At 38.7% G+C, this 16271-nt stretch overlaps 1 protein-coding gene across 14 annotated transcripts in view; it reads right to left on the reverse strand.

The window, feature by feature from the left end:
• Positions 1-16271, reverse strand: part of HUWE1 (HECT, UBA and WWE domain containing E3 ubiquitin protein ligase 1) — a 153149-nt gene that overhangs the window by 42198 nt on the left and 94680 nt on the right. For all 14 annotated transcript variants that reach the window (XM_043897309.1, XM_043897308.1, XM_043897311.1 and 11 more), the window contains 14 exons: positions 14608-14799; positions 11912-12128; positions 11382-11504; positions 10348-10585; positions 9734-9964; positions 8373-8495; positions 7835-7930; positions 6984-7253; positions 5821-5973; positions 4008-4135; positions 3702-3783; positions 2836-3012; positions 1964-2123; positions 1315-1673 (listed from right to left, as the gene is read on the reverse strand). In XM_043897309.1, coding sequence (XP_043753244.1) covers positions 1315-1673; positions 1964-2123; positions 2836-3012; positions 3702-3783; positions 4008-4135; positions 5821-5973; positions 6984-7253; positions 7835-7930; positions 8373-8495; positions 9734-9964; positions 10348-10585; positions 11382-11504; positions 11912-12128; positions 14608-14799 — 2549 coding nt within the window. The remainder of the gene's footprint in view (positions 1-1314; positions 1674-1963; positions 2124-2835; positions 3013-3701; positions 3784-4007; positions 4136-5820; positions 5974-6983; positions 7254-7834; positions 7931-8372; positions 8496-9733; positions 9965-10347; positions 10586-11381; positions 11505-11911; positions 12129-14607; positions 14800-16271) is intronic.

Raw genomic sequence — 16271 nt, forward strand, 5'->3', positions numbered from 1 at the left:
GTATTTACATTTTGCCACTCAATACATTAAAATTGCCACTGATATTCCTTTGTTCCCTATTCCCCAAATAAAATTTCCTTTAAGTTTAGAAAGTTTTCTGTTATCCAACAAGAACCTGTATTTTTTCCCTAGCATTTAAAAAGTTGTTTAAGCTTTAAATATTTTAAAAGTGTTTTTAAGTCAGAATACTGTCTGTGTATATAGTTGTTTCTTCTCTGCTGGGCTGTCTCCTAACATTGGATCAATGTACATGCTGTCTGTAACAGCCCTCCTTCTTTTGGCTTTGCTCCTATCAGGTGAAATCAAATAAGCTGGCTGAGGAAGAATTATCTGAAGAATGTGAGATATATACTCATATACACAAAGAAGTATGAAGTGGCACCAAAATAATTTATAACTTTTGATCAAATTTCTAGGCATTTATAAGAAAAATAATCGTAAATATAACAAAGTTATGCACAAAAATGTGAATAGCAACACTACATATAAATGTGGGAAACAATGTTCCAAGAGAGGAAATTGGTAGAGAAGTTCAGTAACATTCACCTGATGACTGCTGACAAAGAACTAGCAGAGGAAAGAAGAGTCTGTAAAAGTATGGTGGAGAAAAAGCCTTACTAGTAAGATGGTAGCCCCTAATCCTTCTGTTGTAGCCTTAAGTTGATGTCATAAAGGTTTTTATTTTTGTAAATACTTTCTTCTATTGCTTTATGTGTTTCCTAAAATTAACATATAAACCTCAGTTTTTATGTGCACAGTGTGTATTTGTAAAAAGCTTTTCCTAGTCAACGCTTGAATATTGTGGGGGTTAGGGGCAGCAGCCCTCCATGCTGTTGAAAATCCATGTATAACTTATAGCTGGCTCTCCATATCGGAGGTTCTGTATCTGCGAATTCAACCAACTGATTGTGGTAGTACTTTAGTGTTTACTATTGGAAAAAAATCTTTATGTAAGTGGACCCGTGCAGTTCAAACTTGTTATTCAAGGATAAACTTTATTTTTACAATTCCCAAAACACAATGGTTGGAAAATAGGCTCTTAGGTGAAGAGGATTTTCTGGATAAGAGCTATCACTATAGTAATTTAGGGGTAAAAAATCCTATTTTCTAGTACTTTTTAAATGTCACTCAATAGGATTATCTACCATATCTAAGCAAGCACCTGAGGACACAGCTGGGAAATTTTGCTGGGCAGAGCATATCTATAACACATAGCTATATACCGGAAGAAGAACCAGAAGTCAATCTGTTCTGAGACCAAAGAGAACAAAGTATGATATAAAGCTAAACCAGCATCGGATACCAAAGTCTCACCTTTTCCATGGTATGGCGCAGGGTGCAGGGGTCCTCAATGATGTGTCTTAAGAGAAGGGTGACCAGGGGAGTAAACCCATTGAAGCCTGAACTCTGGGTCAAATTTAAGATCATGCGAGTACTCTTCAGCTCTGCAAACATCATGGCATATTTGTGGTCTCGGGTGAGCCTCAGGCATAGGCGAAGGGTGGCATGCAAAGTGTCTGGATCCACAGGGACACCTAGCATGCTCACACAGGCCCGGATTAAAACAGTCACCATATCCTCTGTCAGGCCCTGGATCAAGATCTCCCCAATTTTTGTTTCTTCCAGGCTTGTCTCCTTTTCAGTATTTGTACTGTCTAGGGCCAAGGGGGTATCTACAAATGGGAAAAGTAAGTGTTCAGACAGTTAACTTGACATTTCCTTCCATCCTCTCCCTCTGAAGTAACCAAACACTTGGGTCCTCTTAAAACAAATATACCAAACACCAATTCAAAGACCAGATGAAAAAGCATATAAAAAGGAGAACTATGTGTCTTTAAGTAACCAAGCAATCTGAAGGGTTAAGAAATCACTCATCATGAAACTGGTCAGAATTTAAGCCATAAAGGCACATTAGCTTTATTGTAAGACCCTCTTTGAAAGATTCAAAACTGAAAGTCCATACCACTGGTTTTATTTTCTTTACGTTTGATATCCATTTCTTTGCTTTCTTCCAGTGTCTTCTCTAGTTCCTGTCCATTGTTGTTTTTAGAATTTTTATTCAATCGTGGTACCCTCAGGAGTGTCAGCATCACAGGACGCCGGTTCCCTGTCTCCTCATTAACCTAGGAATTCAAGCAGACAAAAATATCTCTACAGAAAAAAGAACTGTAAGGGGAAATGGGGGAATTGGTACTCAGTGGCAAAATGCTGCAACAGGAAGGAATTTTGGCAATTTATCCCATCCCTGTTATTTACAGAAAGAAAGTCTGAAGGTCCTAAGAAAGAAAATGGCATACACCAGGCCCTACAGCAAGTTATGAAACTTTCCAGTAGAGCAGACCCCATATCCCAACAACTCCCTAATCCTTGACTGAACACTTAAATTGATTTCCAGGTGGGACAGTATCAAATTGCCAAGACTCCTGGCCTAAAATATAGCTTTAGAAAGACTCAGTTCTCTGAAAACTATACCCCATTTAGTAACGGTGAAAGTGTAAGAAAGTGAAGTCGCTCAGTCGTGTCCAACTCTTTGTGACCCCATGGACTGTGGCCTACCAGGCTCCTCAGTCTGTGGGATTTTCCAGGCAAGAATACTGGAGTGGGTTGCCATTTCCTTCTCCAGGGGATCTTACTGACCCAGGGATCGAACCAAGGTCTCCCGCATTTTAGGCAGACGCTTTACCGTCTGAGCTACCAGGGAAGCCCATTACCATTAGTAATGGTAATACTGTCCTCATATGTCAGGACTGCTGGTTCTGGAAGAAGCAAATGGAAAGGCATACTTAACACATTTCTCTCCTTCGATCAAGTTTACAGCATCGAGTGAGCATGTACCTGTACCATTGTAGTGAACTGGACAGTGTATCTTCTTCGGCCTGCAGTGAAACGCACACTGGTCTCTCCAGATTTCCAGGCAGAATCAATAGTGCTGTTGTTGCTTGCACTGTAACTACACCAACGTCCAGAGCGGTCATCAAACCAGCGCCAGTTGTTGTTGTTAGATTGTAGGTACTAAATACAAGAGCACAAAGTTTTACTGTATTTCCTTATAATGTTGAGTATTAGAAGAAACAGTAATTTCATCAGTGTTCATTGCTAAAGCTAACCCAGGAAAAGGAAATATACTGGACATTTATTATACTTTGCAAACCAAGAGAGAAGTTTTCATATACCGTATCCCTCACATCCCTGAGACTCTCCATAGGCACAAAACACTCTCTACTCTTATCCTATGATCCTTTCCTTTTGTTTCCAACTATTTTCCATAAAAGGTAAACATTATTTTAGATGTACTGGAACAAAAGTTCTGTTTCTGAGAAGGTACTGAGATGATGTAGCACATATAATTTTTATATAAGGAGCACTTGCTTCTGGAGGAACTGTTGCACAATCAGTCCTTCACATAACAGAAAAGCCACTCCTCCTCTGGAGACAGCACACTTCTTTAACATTCACTTCCAGGGTAAATTCTTGGACCTTTTGGCAAGTAGCTCCATAAAAAAACTAAATTCTAACTTCCAATTCAGAAGAGAAATCTAATTATCAAGATCCCTCAAGAGATTTATGCCTTGATCAGAGAGCTTTATATTTTTTTTAATACCACTATCCCATATTCTCTTCTGGTCTATTCTTGTCTCAAGAAGCTCAGCTGTTCGGCTCACCATATACACGGTATATAAAACATATACCGTTTTATGTACCTTAGTCATTTGGGCTCTCCTCTTTGAGGAAATGGCTGTTTTTTCATAGAAATCAATCAAGAGCAACACTGGAGTGATCCACCTAAAAGAGAAGAAATGATTTACTCTGGGCAAACCAGAAACCTCTGCAACACGGGAAAATTTATCTTGATTTTATCAGGTACCGCACAATTTTCAAACCATAAAAGGTATCCAAGATTCATCCCATACATGTCCCAGGAAACTGCATTATTCAAGTCCTAAACTTGAGGGCCCAAAGGCCCAGAGAAATAGAAATGAAACCAGGAGAGATACAGGGTCACTCACTTTGGGGTCTGGACCTCCTTTTGTTCCTTGGCGGCCTGTAGGCAGGGCTGAACCACTTCCAAGAGTTTGATTAGGACATTAAGGATGCCACTAGACTCAACCACCCAAGCACAAGGTAGCTTCAATTCCTGATTGATTAATCAAAGAGAAAACAAATACCAACTTCTACTCAGTTTCAAGGATTAGTATGGTATAAAACAAAAGAGTGAACACTAATGGAATTGGTTGAATTCAAATTCCACTTCCATCACTTACCAGTGTGATATGAGATATATTATTATTTAAATTCTCTAGGCCTTAGTTTCCTCTTGGGTCAAAGGGAATAATAATATTTATATATCCAGGTTAATTGCAATATACAGTGCCAACACAGTGTACATTAGTATATGCTTACTGTGGAAACTATTACTAGTATGATTAATATCATTAAGAACTGTCATCTAGGCTAGCTTAAGAGCTTCTGATTTACAGAGAACCTTTATAATCATCCAGGGAAGATGGAATAATTAAACACAGCAACAAAGTTAATTGTTCCTCTTACAGGGGCTACATAAAGCATTATTGATGTAATAGGAAATCACTAGGAATAATTTAAATAAATGGCTAACAATAGGTGATACTTAAACTAGGGGACATTGAAAAGATGGAATAATATATACATGACATGGTAAATACTCATAATATAATACTTGAAGGAACACAAAACTTTCTAAACATTCTGATCCTGACTGTTTAAACATATAAGAAAAAAGACCAGAAGAGACCGTCATTTGTGATTTTTTCAAAAAAAGGGGGGGCTCATGAGTAATTTCTCTTTATATTATAATGTTATTGGCGACCCCCAGCATTCAGAACTTTGCAATCTTTTCCACAAGTATCTATTCACAAGCATTATATAATAAGAATCACCACTTCCATTATAAAGGAAAGCCCCAAGACTGTAGACATAAAGTATGACACATATTGGACTTAACTCCAATATGCTATAAAGGGTTTACTCCATTAAATCCAGGTTTTACCATTAAACATGATAAGCTAAAAATGAAGAGTCACTTGTTCAAGGTTAGTTGCCTCCTAATTCCTATGTTGGTTGGAACAAGAACATCTTTACCTCAAATAATCTGCTGATTGACCAGGTCAGAAAGACAAGTCAGATTTTATCTGACACCTATTACCAAATTCCATATCCTACCCCACTGCTAGTTAAGATTTCCTCAGAGAAGCCAAAAGAAATCCACAACTTATAGTCATTCTAAGTACCTTCTTCTAATTACACCCCACCCTCTAGTCCTCTAAGACCCAATTCAATTAATTAACATTTGTTCTGAGAAGCACTTCTCTTATTATCCAGAAGTGATGTATACTGACCTCCCTGAACTCAAGATTATTACCATTCATGTAGCACAGAATGCTGTATTTTATACTTAATTATGTGCATTAGTGGGCTTCCCAGGTGATGCTGGTGGTAAAGAACCTGCCTCCCAATGCAAGAAACATAAGAGACACGGGTTTGATCCCTGGGTCGGGGAAGAGTCCTGGGAGGAGGGCATGGCAACCCACTCTAGTATTCTTGCCTGGAGAATCTCTTGGACAGAGGAGCCTCACAAGCTACAGTTCATAGGGTTGCAAAGAGTTGGACATGACTGAGGGACAGCACACACGCACACGTGCATTACAGCCTATTAGAAACTGTAGGCTCATGAAATGCAGACATGTCCTACACTTCTCTATACCTTCTTCAATGTCTCAAATGGTAGGTGTTTGATGATTCTTTGATGAATGAATAACAGGGACCAAAAGGTCTAAATCTTACCTCAAAAAGCAGTGTTAAAAGCAAGATTCTAGTGGCCAAATTAGAGGCCTGGGGTAGAGTGGCCATCTGACTGATCCACTCTGATACAGTTTTTGTGTCACTCGTTGTCAGGGGAAGAGCAGCTTTGATCAATACATCAGCAGCTTCCCACACCTAGAAAAGCAGGAAAGGAGCCAAATCAAATAACTGTAGATAGAGTATGATGAGGTTTGTCAAAACATCCTCAACCTTGTAAAATACTCCCTCCACCTCTAACACATTTGCTGAAGGAGACTGGGTAAATATTAACATATTTACTATAGGCATTTCGTGTCTGTATCAAAAGAAGATGTATGTCATTAAAGAAACACCTCTAAAAATTATTTTCTTAAGACTAACTATATTACAAGAAGTCTAAATTCTAAGTTTAAAATATGAGTATTTTAAAAATTTCTGGTGCACATATATAGTCAACTCTACAAAGGTTCTACCCACTTTAAATCTTTCATTATACCCGCTTCAGAATTATCATGAAAAACAGAGGAAAAACCAAAACAAAACAAAACCTCAGCATGTTAGAAACATTGGTCATGCTTTAGTATGCATGTTGAAAATCTCTTATAATGAATTTTATATAATTGCTCCTTTCTATTAAGGTTTGTTTTCTTAAAATCACTTCTATAAGCTCTTGATATAAAGATAACTAAAGATTGGTCATATCGTGTGGGGAAGAAAAAGCTATATCCAGTTTGCCTTTTACTCTTGTGATGTTTCCATACACTAAAATTATGTTTAAATATATCAGTTTTTAATTTCTTCCTGTCTCTCAACTTACATAAATCATAAAAAGAGTAAAGGAAATATAACCAAAATGTTAACTGGCTATGTGGGTTTATTTCTTATTCTATTTCAACAACTAGCATACATTAATTTCATAATGAGAAAAACACTGCTTAAAAAAGACAAACAACAGGTCACAACTACTGATCAGAATGGGGACTCATCTGTCAAAAGATTATTACCATAGGAGGAGAGGGGAAAACATTTAGTTAGTTCAGGGGGCCTAATATGGCTCAAGAGTGAGAGACATTTTTGACATTTTAGATGAATCTAAGAAGTGATACATACAAAAAGAGAGCTTTGTTTTTCCCTTGCAAAGAGTTTCTGGCCCCTGGAGAACTTACCTGATTGACTACTTGCTTCAGAATCATGTCTCGATAGTCTGCTCCATTTCGTTTGATTGCTGTCATGATCAGATCACACACCCGGTATACAGTGTCTGGCAACTCATCAAGAAGGTGAAAGCAGCCTGGCAACATTGTATCTGTGAAAGTGTGGAGCTCATCTTGCTCCAATGGATCAGCATCCTGGAACTTCTCTAGACATTTAGCCTCTTCCTCTTCCTGCTTTTCTCGAGCTTTCCGTTCCTCCTCTTCTTTTCGGCAAGCAACTTCCTAGAGGCAGGGAAGGAAGAGTGAGAGGATATGGGACAGTTGAAGGAAGAAAGTGAAGAGACTCTAATAATGTATCTGCCCTACCACATAAATATTCTATACCTTCTCCTCAATCAGGTGGTACATTCATTAGGGTGTGGCAATGAGAATAAAGGCAGCTATACAGGCTAAGGTAAGATAGCAGAACACCTTCAATCCTCAAAGTGCTGGAAACTTATTTGCATCATTTGACATCACCTCCCACAGAAATCATTTGTAGGCAATTGTCCTGCATTCTCTGCAGGTAGTAATTATTACCTAGATTCCAAGGTAATAAAGACAGCCAAGTTTGGCCTAAGGAGCACTACCAAATACATTTTGGGCCTCTTATTTGACAATAATATTAATGCTTCATTTGTTTCATATAAAGCTTCAGGTCAATGTAATGTAGACTAGTGATGGCAAGGTTGGGATGAATGAGTAGTCCCATGTCTTTGTTTAGACTTTATTTCCACCAATTACCCAACAGTAATAGCAGAATGTTCATTGAAACACTAAGATTACTGTGTCAGACCCTCTTGAAAGCCCCATTTCCTAGTTACCTCAGGTGACTCTGCCCTTTGATCCATTGGGATATCCTGTCCCAGAGACATGGCAATCGCTCTCATCATCTGGTCCTCTTCAGACATACTCAGATCCTAAAGAGCAACAAAAGAAAATCCAGCAACTACACATACCCCAACTCATACGGAATCAGACATCCTGGGCTCAAACTTTAGAGAACAGAGAGGGCTCTGAATGCTGCTCTGTAGAATCAAATTCAATTAGGCTTACCTGGTCACCACGAGAACAAGAGGGAAAAACCACAACAAAATTAAATAGGAAAGGATCTTCAATGTGACTACCTATTTGGCATTTCAGAAAAGAGAGCCTCTCCTATTACTTTCTGCCTATGGATAATTTAAGAGTTCTTCTGCAAAGTCCAGTAAAATTTGCCTGACTAAGAGATAGAAAGCTTCTGCTCCTTATATTCTAGAGCTGTAAGAGTTAGCATGTAAAGAAAATATTGGCATGGAGAAGTAAAGCACATTAGCAGCCATACCAACACCCTGAGAGATCAGAGCCCCTGAGCCAACTCACCCGAACAACTCCTCCCATGATCGGGGGAGGGTGGGTTAGAAGGTACTCTGTGGCCTGCTCCATGGTGCTGGTGTTCAACAGGGCCTCCATGGCATGTTCCCTTGTGAAGCCCATGTCCATGAGCTACAAAAAGAATGCAGGATCTCAAAGAACCATGGTAAGAGAGAAATCCAAACACATTGTAAAAAAAAAAAAAAAAAAAGAGGAATCCTTTTAAGATGGAAACAAGTTTTTCTAACTTCATATGAACTGAGAATATTTATAAAGCTAAGTCAGTTAGATAACATGAATGATCCTTTCTGCATGGTGCTTCCATACCATTTAAACAGAGCTACATAATGAGACGAGGAGTCAAAGTGATTCCCAATTCCATCCTTCAAGAAAATTCAGCTAGATGGTTATTTTCCTTAGCAAGATTATTCTAAGACTGAGACTCACACACAGAAGCAAAACTTGGTCCCACTTTTCTTGAAGACAGACTGGCAACAGAACAAGAGCCTGAAAAACTGACCCAGGAAACCTACAACTAGGAAGTAATTATGAGATGCATAGAAAGATTTGTAGAGAATGAAGCTATACACCAAAGCTTTACAACACCAAATAATAAGAAAATCAACATACCCAGCAATAAAAGAATGACTAAGAAGTAAAAAAGACCTATTTTCTTAAAGACAGCAGTATAAGTCTACGTTCTGTATGATACTGCTAGGTAAAAATTAGGCACAGAATTAAGTGATGAAAAAAAGGATACAATGATTATCTTGTGTGCAACATTATGAATACCTTTAGAAAGTATTTTGGTATATTTCTAAGTTTTCTTAAAGTGAACACTTAACTACTATAATAAAAATGTGGCATGTACATACAGAAGACGTTTGAACAGGACTCTAGATATAATGCTGTTTGAGACTGAAATGTCAGGTTCATAAGGTGCACCCCTCCCCCACTTCTAGCCTCCAACTATTTTAAATTTAAAAAATGAAAACAGTTTTGTAGGTGAGTAAGGTTTCCAAAAGCTCTTATTGGAAAATAAATTTGGGTCACAATGTCCCTTCTCTTTACAGATCCATCAGAAAGTAGCTGAGGATGGTTTGCCTCCAAAGAACATGGCAGCCACAGTCTACTGAGAATACGTAAAAGAATTCCAATACTAAACAACATGCTTGGGAGGACACAGATCTTTTACCTATTAGGAGTACTGAAACAACACTTCAGCTTTCTCGGGAGAAAAAGAGTAAGAAAGAAAGCAAATTTAAACCTATCTCCTAACAGGACTGGGCATTTAGAAACTTAGAAATCCCATAGACTGTACACTCTCAGGTGCAAAGTCTGGGCCCTGGAGTGTGAGGTCAGAATCCCACCTGTTGTAGTTGTTGCTGGTTGACTTGAGGTTCACGGCGAGAGCCACCTTCTTCTTGTCCTGTATCCTCTTCTCCTCGAGATCCCTCCTTTTCTTTGCTCAGTCTCTCTCGAATCACAGGTTCTCCTCGGAGGATGTGGCACAGGATGGCTAGCATGGACTCAGCCATTCGCCCACCATACACTTTCAAGGGTTTCCGGTTCCACAGGTTCTTGATGCAAGTAAAGGCTGCCTGTAAGTCATTTGAAAAGCTATGTGAAGACCATGTTGTCTCAATTCAAAACCTCAGGAAAAATAAGTCAAAGATCTATGAGACAGTCCTTCCACAATCAATGCCAACAACAAAATTTCAGGCAGTACTGAGGGGGTCCAAGGAAGCACAGAGAGGGGGCATTAAACCCAACCTGGAAGTTGCCATCTGGAGTTTACAGTTCAAAGGTTTACACCACAGAAAATTATCAAGTGGTCTGCAATCCATTCTGCAAGGCAGCCTTATCTGGGAGTAGGATCCAGTGGTTCTCCACCAAACTATTTCACTAAGGAGGACAAAAGAGAGTGGGAGCTACCTAGCTGGCATGAGAAATTATTCCTGGTTTTAGAATGCTGAATGCTCACCTTCTGAGTTACCACAAGGAAGCGGAGGGCACTGAACTGTGGAAAGTTCTGAACACCTCCAGGCAATTTGGCAGGCAGTGAATGCGGAGATTCAAGCACCGTGGTGGGATTTACCATCTTCTCCACCAGCATTAGCCAGGCATCTAGGAATTCTCCTGTGCCATCAGGTAAGTCTGAATGTTCTAATCCCTCAGCAACAGGAACTTTTCCTCCCATAGACAGAGCCCAATTGAATGTTCTAAATTCAAATAAGAGAAAATGTGAAGATGGAATATTAGTATTTTAGATTGGGGGTGGGGGTAGAAAAACAGGGACACATTCAAAAGCTTCCCAGTTCCTCTTCTTGGAGATACTGCTTCTAGTCTGTCCAACATTTATTAGCTTTACCCTTTTCAAAAAATTGTAGTATAGTTGATTTACAATGTTGTGTTTCTGGTATACAGCAACATGATTCAGTTATACATGTATTCTTTTTCATATTCTTTTCCATTATCAATTATTACAAGACACTGAATATAGTGCTTTATCTTTTATTTGTGTTTTTTTCCATCCTTATTGATATATTATTGACATATAACATATGTAAGTTTAAGGTGGACAAAGTGATAATTTGTTACACATATTTAGGGTGAAATTAATACCATTTCCAGCTTTATTTTTAAAGCTACAACAAATAAAAAAAAACCAAAGTGAAACTTAGAATCTTCTGACCAAAAGCAGCAGAAAAATTATCATATTCAAATAAATAGTAGGAAAGGACAAGTCTATTAGAAAAATATGTACAAGACATTGCAATCCAAATGAAGAAAAACAGAGACTGTTACAAAACAGCCCAAGGACAGGCTGAATCCTACCCTCCAGGAAGATGGAGATAATACAACGAGTTCCTAAACCATGAAAAGGTACAACCAATGGCTCTCTCTATGTATCCCATCATCACAGGACAGGTGGCTTAGAAAGTTGTGGGCTGCTGAGGCAAACAGAAAAGACCAAACTCCAAACAATGCTTCTCTGAAAAGCAACATGATCCTTACTCAAAAAGGGCATTGTGGCCTCCAGAGCAGAGAAATTTCTGCAGCATGAGGTGGTAGGGATACTTCCTTTCATCAAACAGCATTGGGGATGTAAAACCAACTGAACAGATGAAGAAGGTCAGCCTGGAAGAGGGAAAAAGCAAAAATTTAACCTTCTCTAGGGCAGCCAGAGAAACAATGGGAAATTCAAGTAGAAGCCAAGAGTAAAATTTAACACTGCAATGAAGTGACTGATTGACTAGAATGCAGGTGGGTGACTAGTTTGGATATTAAAATTTCTAAGGCAAAAAAGGGTGACAGTTTCCACCTACTACTAAACACAAGGTTACTGAAATGCAGTCTGATTATAAATACTTTTAAAAACCTCTGTATTTTAGAGCAGGTAGAACCAAGACAAGTACCTTAAACTGTATTTGGGGTACACATTTAGGGTAAAACAAGGGACCTCCAAGTCCTCTAATTCAGCGATTCACTCTGCATTCAAGTAGAGAAGGAACCAATTAGATTCTGCATCTCAAGCAGAACCTCACCTGAAGCGCGGAGTAGGCGTATATGGTGGAGGCTGCCATGATAAGCCTTTTGTGAGGAGCTTAGTGAGGGCTGAGGCCGTTGATCGAGCAGCAGGTGTTGGTGCTGTGGTGGTGCTGGCAGCATGATGGCTTCTTCTCTGGCGGACAGGAGACCCCACACAAAGTTTAACAAGGAGTCCAAACAGCTCAGCCAGTGCTCTGCCTAATCTAGAGGAAGCTGGAACCCAAAAGTCAGAATAAGGCTGTACAGTGTTTCCAGAATGGTTTCATTATAACAGACACATTACTGTTAACACATTTTAATGACTGACTACTTCCTCCCACATAATATTCTATGAAACACCTGGACTTGTCTCTACATATGATATCTGAAAAGAAGTTCCACAGGGAATAAATGCCTCTTTTGAAGGCAGGAGATGGAGAAGTATATTGGCATTCAATATATAGCAAATATGAAAGACAAACAAGTACTCACACTGTTAGTGGAGATATAAATTGAAACCACCTTTGCAGAAAGCAATACACAATATGAACTAGCTAAGTAAATGGTATATCTATAATATGTACTAAACTATGGAGTCACTTAAAATGCCCGAGAACTTTAAAACTGGCAAAAATGCTAACAAACTAGACCAGAAAAGAATATCATATGTATACCAACATTAAATGTATGGTCCCCAAAGGAAAAAAGATTGTTTGGAAAAGCATAAAAATGTAAAAAGTGGCCTTCTTATAAAAATTGAATAAGGTATTACATAGATTACAAGTATTTCAAATTTTCATCTTTGTAGGATGCTTTTTGGAATATATTGCTGAACCAAAAAGGTAGAATCCAAATAAAACATGTAAGAGGAGATGTATAGAAAAAGAGAAAGAAAATATATCTAAACATGGGTATTTTCCTGTTTTTCTTAAAACATTTCTCTGTACCTTTTCTACAGTGAATATTTATTACTCTTAAAATCACAAATGAAAGTGCTGTCACAGTATTTTTGAAATAAACATTTCATCACAATCCAGAGATAAGACTAGGTCTGAATCAGAGCACATCTCTTAATTACATACATATACACATGAACCCAGGCTTCTCTGGTGGTTCAGTACTAAAGAATCTGCCTGCTAAGGCAGGAGAGGTGGGTTCGATTTCTGGGTTGGGAAGATCTCCTGGAGAAGGAAATGGCAACCCACTCCAGTACTATTGCCTGGGAAATCCCATGGACAAAGGAGGCTGGATGGGGTCACAGAAGAGTTGAACACAACTTAGCAACTAAACAACAACATATGAACCCAGTGTGAAAAAATAGGCTCTACTTGAACTGGTGCCACATACCATACCCTACCCCCCAAACTCAGTTAAGTTCTGAGATATACAGCTTAAGAAAGGAACAAGCCTTTCTTCTTCCTAATCGAAACATATTAGGATCTCCCAATTATAATGAGGGAATAGGCTATAGATACTTGCACTACCTGACTGGAGGTTGGGTGTGCCCAGAATTTGAAAGCCTAATGCATGTAAACATTAAATTTTTACTTTTCTACCACTGCTTTCAAGTGAATAGACAGCAAAGTGGTTCAAAAGTAGTCAGCAAGGATAAAAGAGAAAAACAAAAGGCCAGTAAACACAGAGAAATAGACATCAAAAGCATGGGCTGGGTCCATACAGAAACCCTAGAATGTTCAAAGGTTTCAGAGGTGTAACAAAGAAAGGAGAGGTAAACATCAGCATCTTCTTGGATGGTCAATTTTCCTTCAACATGGGGACAGTGAAAGTAGACTTTCAAATTAAAACAAAGGAGTAGAATTAAGCAAATCAGAATGGAATGTAAAATTCAACAGGGTTTAAAATAACAAATGGAAGCACCAAAGGCCATGTTTTGCTTTCCTTTGGGCAGAGCTCCCAATTCTCAAGAGTTGTCCTCATTTTCCTTCACAGTAAGGGGTCAGAAAGTAGGAAACATACAAAATTGGTGTAGGCATACAAAATAGGTTCCCCAAAAATTAAGGGGTGAAAGATGGCAAAGACATGCCAGTGTATTTTTTTTTTTGGCTGCACTGCACAGCATGCAGAATCCTAGTTCCTTGACCAGGGATCAAACCTGCACCCTCCACAGTGGAAGCACAGTCTCCACCACTGGACTGTCAGGGAGGTCCCCAGTGCACATCTTTAATATGGTCTTGTATCATGTTATTGTAGTTTCCACAGAGGTGGCAAGGTAACTATTAAAACACAAATCAACTGTGTTACTTGCCAGCTATACTTGAACGACAGAGAAAGGAAGAGGAGACTTGAGTACAGTAAGTAGCCAGACAGGTAACAGGTAAGCAGGTGGGCTTAATATCACAAAGCCAAGAAAAGAGTATTTTGAGAAAGGTGGTAGGTCAACCATTGTGCTGCAGAAAAGTGAGGAGACTGAAGAGTATCCAGTGGACTTAGCAACAAGCTTAGATACCTTGGTGAGACATTTTAGGGAAATGGTAGGATCAGAGGTCATGGGTAGTAGCAGAAGAGTAGAAAGAAAAGGAGGGGTGGATTTGGCTTTCAGAAAGCCACTCTCTCATCTCTGTCTCCCTAACAGTTAGTACAGAGCCTGTCAAATAGCAGATACCTGAAAATGAGCCACCAAGTTTAAAATTTCCTTAAAAGGAAACAATACAGCCATAATGGGCTCCAAAAGATACAGAAGAGAATCACTCACCTGACAACAATGGCTTGATTTGCTTGATTCTGGCAGCCATGGCAGGTGTGATTTTAGATTTGCCCTTAGAGTCTGAAGCAGTAGGTTCATCTGTCTCCATAGGAGCCAGTGTGTCACCATCAAGCCCAATGCCTTCCAACAAGCCCTGGGTAGAAGCATCCATACTTCCGGTGGTTCCATCCTGTTCCCCATCTGTAGCCATAAGAAGGGAGCAATAAGACCATGCTAAGCCAAGACTTAACTGGTTCCCTGCTCTGAAGAGCTCTGAGAGAGAGCTACCTATAGTGCTTGTTACTCTTTAAATGGCCACAACTTCCTAAATCTGAAAAGAAAAAAAACCCACAAAACTGTACTGATAAGCTTCTTTCTTTGGAGTCCTTCTAACTAGGTAACACTGACATCCATCTTCCAATGGGAGCGTGTTAAAAAGTCTTTATGCAGGGCTACCCTGGAAGACTGTAAGCATACTGCAGGACTCAGAAACTTCGTATAGATACAATGTGCATGGTGACCCACACTCTCAAGGCACACACCCTGCTATAATTTTGTAGCTCATTAATAAACTCAAATCAGACATCATAGATCACTACTGGAGAAATATATTTCCTAGAATTTAAGATTTTTGCATATGAATGTGAGATGTGTCTTTTTTTGGGGGGGGGGTCACGTGTGCTCTTAGATCTAAGAATCAACATTAGGCAAACTATAAAACATATCACCAAGTTTTCTTTGTAATATTCTGGAAAAACTATATGTGTAAATTGAGTTATCCTTGTTTAATTTGTGAAAAAAACTGCTGGGGCAAAATATATCTAAATTGTTATGCAAGGCAATTCTTTGACCAAAGTCAAAGTCAAAGTTCCTGATTCTTAGTAAATTACTTTTTTGAGTTAAAGTTGGTACACTTTGGCAAAACTTGATATTCTAACTTCTGGTTTCATACATTCTCTACAAAATTAACCTTGCCAGAAGTTTGTGTATATCTTATTAATTCTGTCCCATTCTCCCACAATACAATAACTAGCTGTCATATGTCATTACTTATTTCAGAACTTATGTCTGCTTTATTAGTTCCTTAACATTTTCTCTATTTTTAGTAATCTCAATACAATTTTTAAGCATAGTTAATAGGCTTTTATATATAGAACTGTCTTCATTGTTTTCTTTAAATAGTTCATCAAATTTATTTTTTCCCTGATGCAGAGTATAGGAGAAAAAAACTTCCTAGAAAATCTGCTTTTATTAATTTTAGGTTTGCTCCATTAGGGTCAGAAGATTGTATGATTTCTTCTTCTTCTAATTTTATTTATTTATTTTCTACTTGCTGGGTCTCTGTTGCAAGCTTTTCTTCAGTTGCGAACAGGCTTCTCACCCCAGTGGCTTCTCTTTCTGCCGTGCACCAGCTCTAAGGCATGTGGACTTCAGTAGTTGTGGCACATGGGCTCAGTAGCTGTAGCGCATGGGCTTAGTTGCTCAATGGCATGTGGAATCTTCCCAAATCAGGGATTGAATCCATGTCTCCTGCATTGGCAGGTGGATTCTTTACCACTGAGCCACCGGGGAAGTCTAAATTGTATAATTTCTGCTTATTGCAATTTGGAACTTCTATTTTAATATAATGTAAAATCTATTTTCTAAAATGACATTGTGCAATAGAAATATAA

This window comes from Cervus elaphus, chromosome X, assembly GCF_910594005.1.
Source record: "Cervus elaphus chromosome X, mCerEla1.1, whole genome shotgun sequence".
NCBI classification, from domain to species: Eukaryota; Metazoa; Chordata; class Mammalia; order Artiodactyla; family Cervidae; genus Cervus; species Cervus elaphus.